Source organism: Aplysia californica, unplaced genomic scaffold, assembly GCF_000002075.1.
Source record: "Aplysia californica isolate F4 #8 unplaced genomic scaffold, AplCal3.0 scaffold00628, whole genome shotgun sequence".
NCBI lineage: Eukaryota > Metazoa > Mollusca > Gastropoda > Aplysiida > Aplysiidae > Aplysia > Aplysia californica.
Window position 1 is genome coordinate 431,414 of NW_004797898.1, and position 2,688 is coordinate 434,101.

Sequence of the window (2,688 nt, forward strand, 5' to 3'; positions counted from 1 at the left end):
TCTGTCTGTCTGTCTGTCTGTCTGTCTGTCTGTCTGTCTGTCTGTCTGTCTGTCTGTCTGTCTGTCTGTCTGTCTGTCTGTCTGTCTGTGCCCCCTTTTTCGGGTGCTGTGTTAGGATAAGACCACGTTAAGGACGGACGACACGACAACTGAAATCGTCCGTGTTGTCCGAGGTTAAAAATCGGCCACGTTAACAACGGACAATTTCCACGACATTCTATCTTCAGACATGGCGTGAACCAGGAGGAAGAAGTTGTTTTTGTTATAGTTGAGGAGGAGACAGAAGAGACAACGACAACGTGCTAAAATATGGCATTCACTAGTGGTTAGGCTACCGGACTCGTAATCGTGAGTTGCGGGGTTGGGGGAAAGAGCCGCGGGCCCGACGTTGTGTTCTTGGGAAAGGCACTTTACCCGAATTTTCCCCACTTCACCTCAGGTGGAAATGGGTACCCGGCCATAGACAGCGAAAGATCTTGCCAGTATGTTAGTGTTTTAGCGCCTATAAATGGCTGCTTGCACTGTATGCTTCCCAGGAAGTTGAGTTTGTTTCAGAATGCTCTCAGGTCTGCTGGGGTAATAGTATAGATTGTGAAGCGCATAGAGCTTGCAGTTGAGCGGGGATTTGCGCTATACAAATGCTATATATTTTTATATTATTATTTTAAATATTGAGACAGCGTGAGACTATCGGTGAATTTCATCTTTATACCAGCAATTGTTGGAAAACGATGAAAAATTCTTCAGCTATTTTCGAATGAAACCCAGCAAGACATGTACAATTGTATACCTTTTAGTGACATTGCAACATAGCTATTTATAGACAACTTTTTTTTTTTTTGGGGGGGGGGGGGGGGAAATTCTGAAGGAGTTGATGAGATTATTTCCCCTGAAACAGACAGACAAAAAATTTGACAAAACTTCTTGGAATCGTGTCGTCTGTGACTTGGAAAATCGTGTCGGTGTCAATGTGGCATGGCAAAACGATTTTGTTATATTTCACTCCCTTCTTTGTTTTGCTTTATCAACAAACTACAAATCGTTGTCCGTTTTGTCGTGTCGTGTCTTCCGTCCTTAACGTGGTCTTACTCTTAGTGATCTTATTCGTATCAGACAATCTTGGACAACGAACATGACTGAATAGGTACAATGACTCTCTGATTCTCTCCTTATCTCTTTCTTTTTCTCTCCCCTTATCCATTTTATTCTTTTTAACAGTTCACCAGCCACTGACTATCTCGTCCGTTTTCAGATGCTTCGTCTGCTCCTGGCTCTGCAGGTTTTCGTGACCTTGACCTCCACCGAGTTGACCTTGAGTGAGGAGGCATCCAGCACCTTCCTGCGAGAGCACAACCGGCTCCGAGCAGACGCTGGTAGGTCAACAGAACTTTTAAAAGTTAAAAACATCAGTTAAACAGTAGAACCACAAACACATACATCACTTTACAAGACAAACGAACACCTTACACTCAAATACACACACACACACACACACACACACACACACACACACACACACACTCACACATACTCACACACACACACACACACATGCATATACGCACATATATACACATACCCCCCCCCATAAACACACACAAACCCAAACACATGCACCGGCAGATAAACACAGCTTACTAAGATGAAATAACCCTCTCTTCTGCCTCTTTCTCCCTTCACATCTCTCACTCATTTTTCCCGCTTTTTCTCCTCCCTCCTCCATTTATTCTCACCCCCTCCCCTAACCACACAGGCCCCGTATGTAAAGACAGAACCAACTACTGCCCATGGTGGGCTAACCGGGGCGAATGTGGGCGTAACCCTCTCTGGATGCTGCCCAACTGTCCCCGCAGCTGTCACCAGTGTTCACCAACAGGTGCGTTTGTTTGTTTGTTTGTTTGTTTGTTTGTTTGTTTGTTTGTTTGTTTTTATCAGTCTGTCTTTTTATTTATTTGTCTGTCTGTCTGTCTTTCTGTTTGTTTGTCTATTTATTTGTCTGTCTGTCTATCTGTATGTCTGTCTATTTTACCGTTTGTTTGTCTGTCCGTTTTTGTGTGTGTGTGTGTTTGTTTGTATGTCTGCTAGGCATACAAGGGAGTGAGGGGAGTGGGATGAGGGGGGGGGGGGCATGGTCACCTGGTGTAATGTAACTTATGTCTGTATTATTATGATGGACAGTGGTATAACATGGTGTTTTTGTGAACAGTAATTGTAGAGTATGATGGTATATTATTACGTTTGAATGATGAAATCGATACAATAATAATTTTTAGTGCAAGGAGAAAGCAAAACTGAAACTAAAGCAGAAGGAGAATTCGATTTTCTATTTTTACCAAAGGCAGTCTCTTTTTTAAATATATCTTTTTTACCCATCTACTCTCTTTTCTCCCCCCACCCTTTTTCACTTTTCTGCTTTTCGATCTCTATTTTCTCCCCTCTCTTTTCTCCCGCTCTCTTTCCTTTACCAAAAGCAGCTATCCCTTGTCATAATATCACCGTTTTATCGGCATGTTTGTAAATACTTTTGTTTTATCCTCCTTCCCCAAACCCTTCACCCCCTCCCTCCTCTGACCACCCCTCTCAAACCTCCAACCGCCCTCATCACAATCACCTCCCCCCTCGCCCCTCCCGTCTCCTTAACATCCATCACTCAAACTCCATTCCATCTGCTCTCATCTCAACCCCCCC

General features: G+C 43.6%; 1 protein-coding gene across 1 annotated transcript in view; it reads left to right on the forward strand.

Annotated features, from left to right (window-relative positions):
* Positions 1-2,688, forward strand: part of LOC101858357 (pathogenesis-related protein PR-1 type-like) — a 6,374-nt gene that overhangs the window by 2,781 nt on the left and 905 nt on the right. Inside the window, exon 2 of the mRNA XM_005107768.2 lies at positions 1,253-1,373. Within this exon, the coding sequence (XP_005107825.2) occupies positions 1,253-1,373 (121 nt within the window). The remainder of the gene's footprint in view (positions 1-1,252; positions 1,374-2,688) is intronic.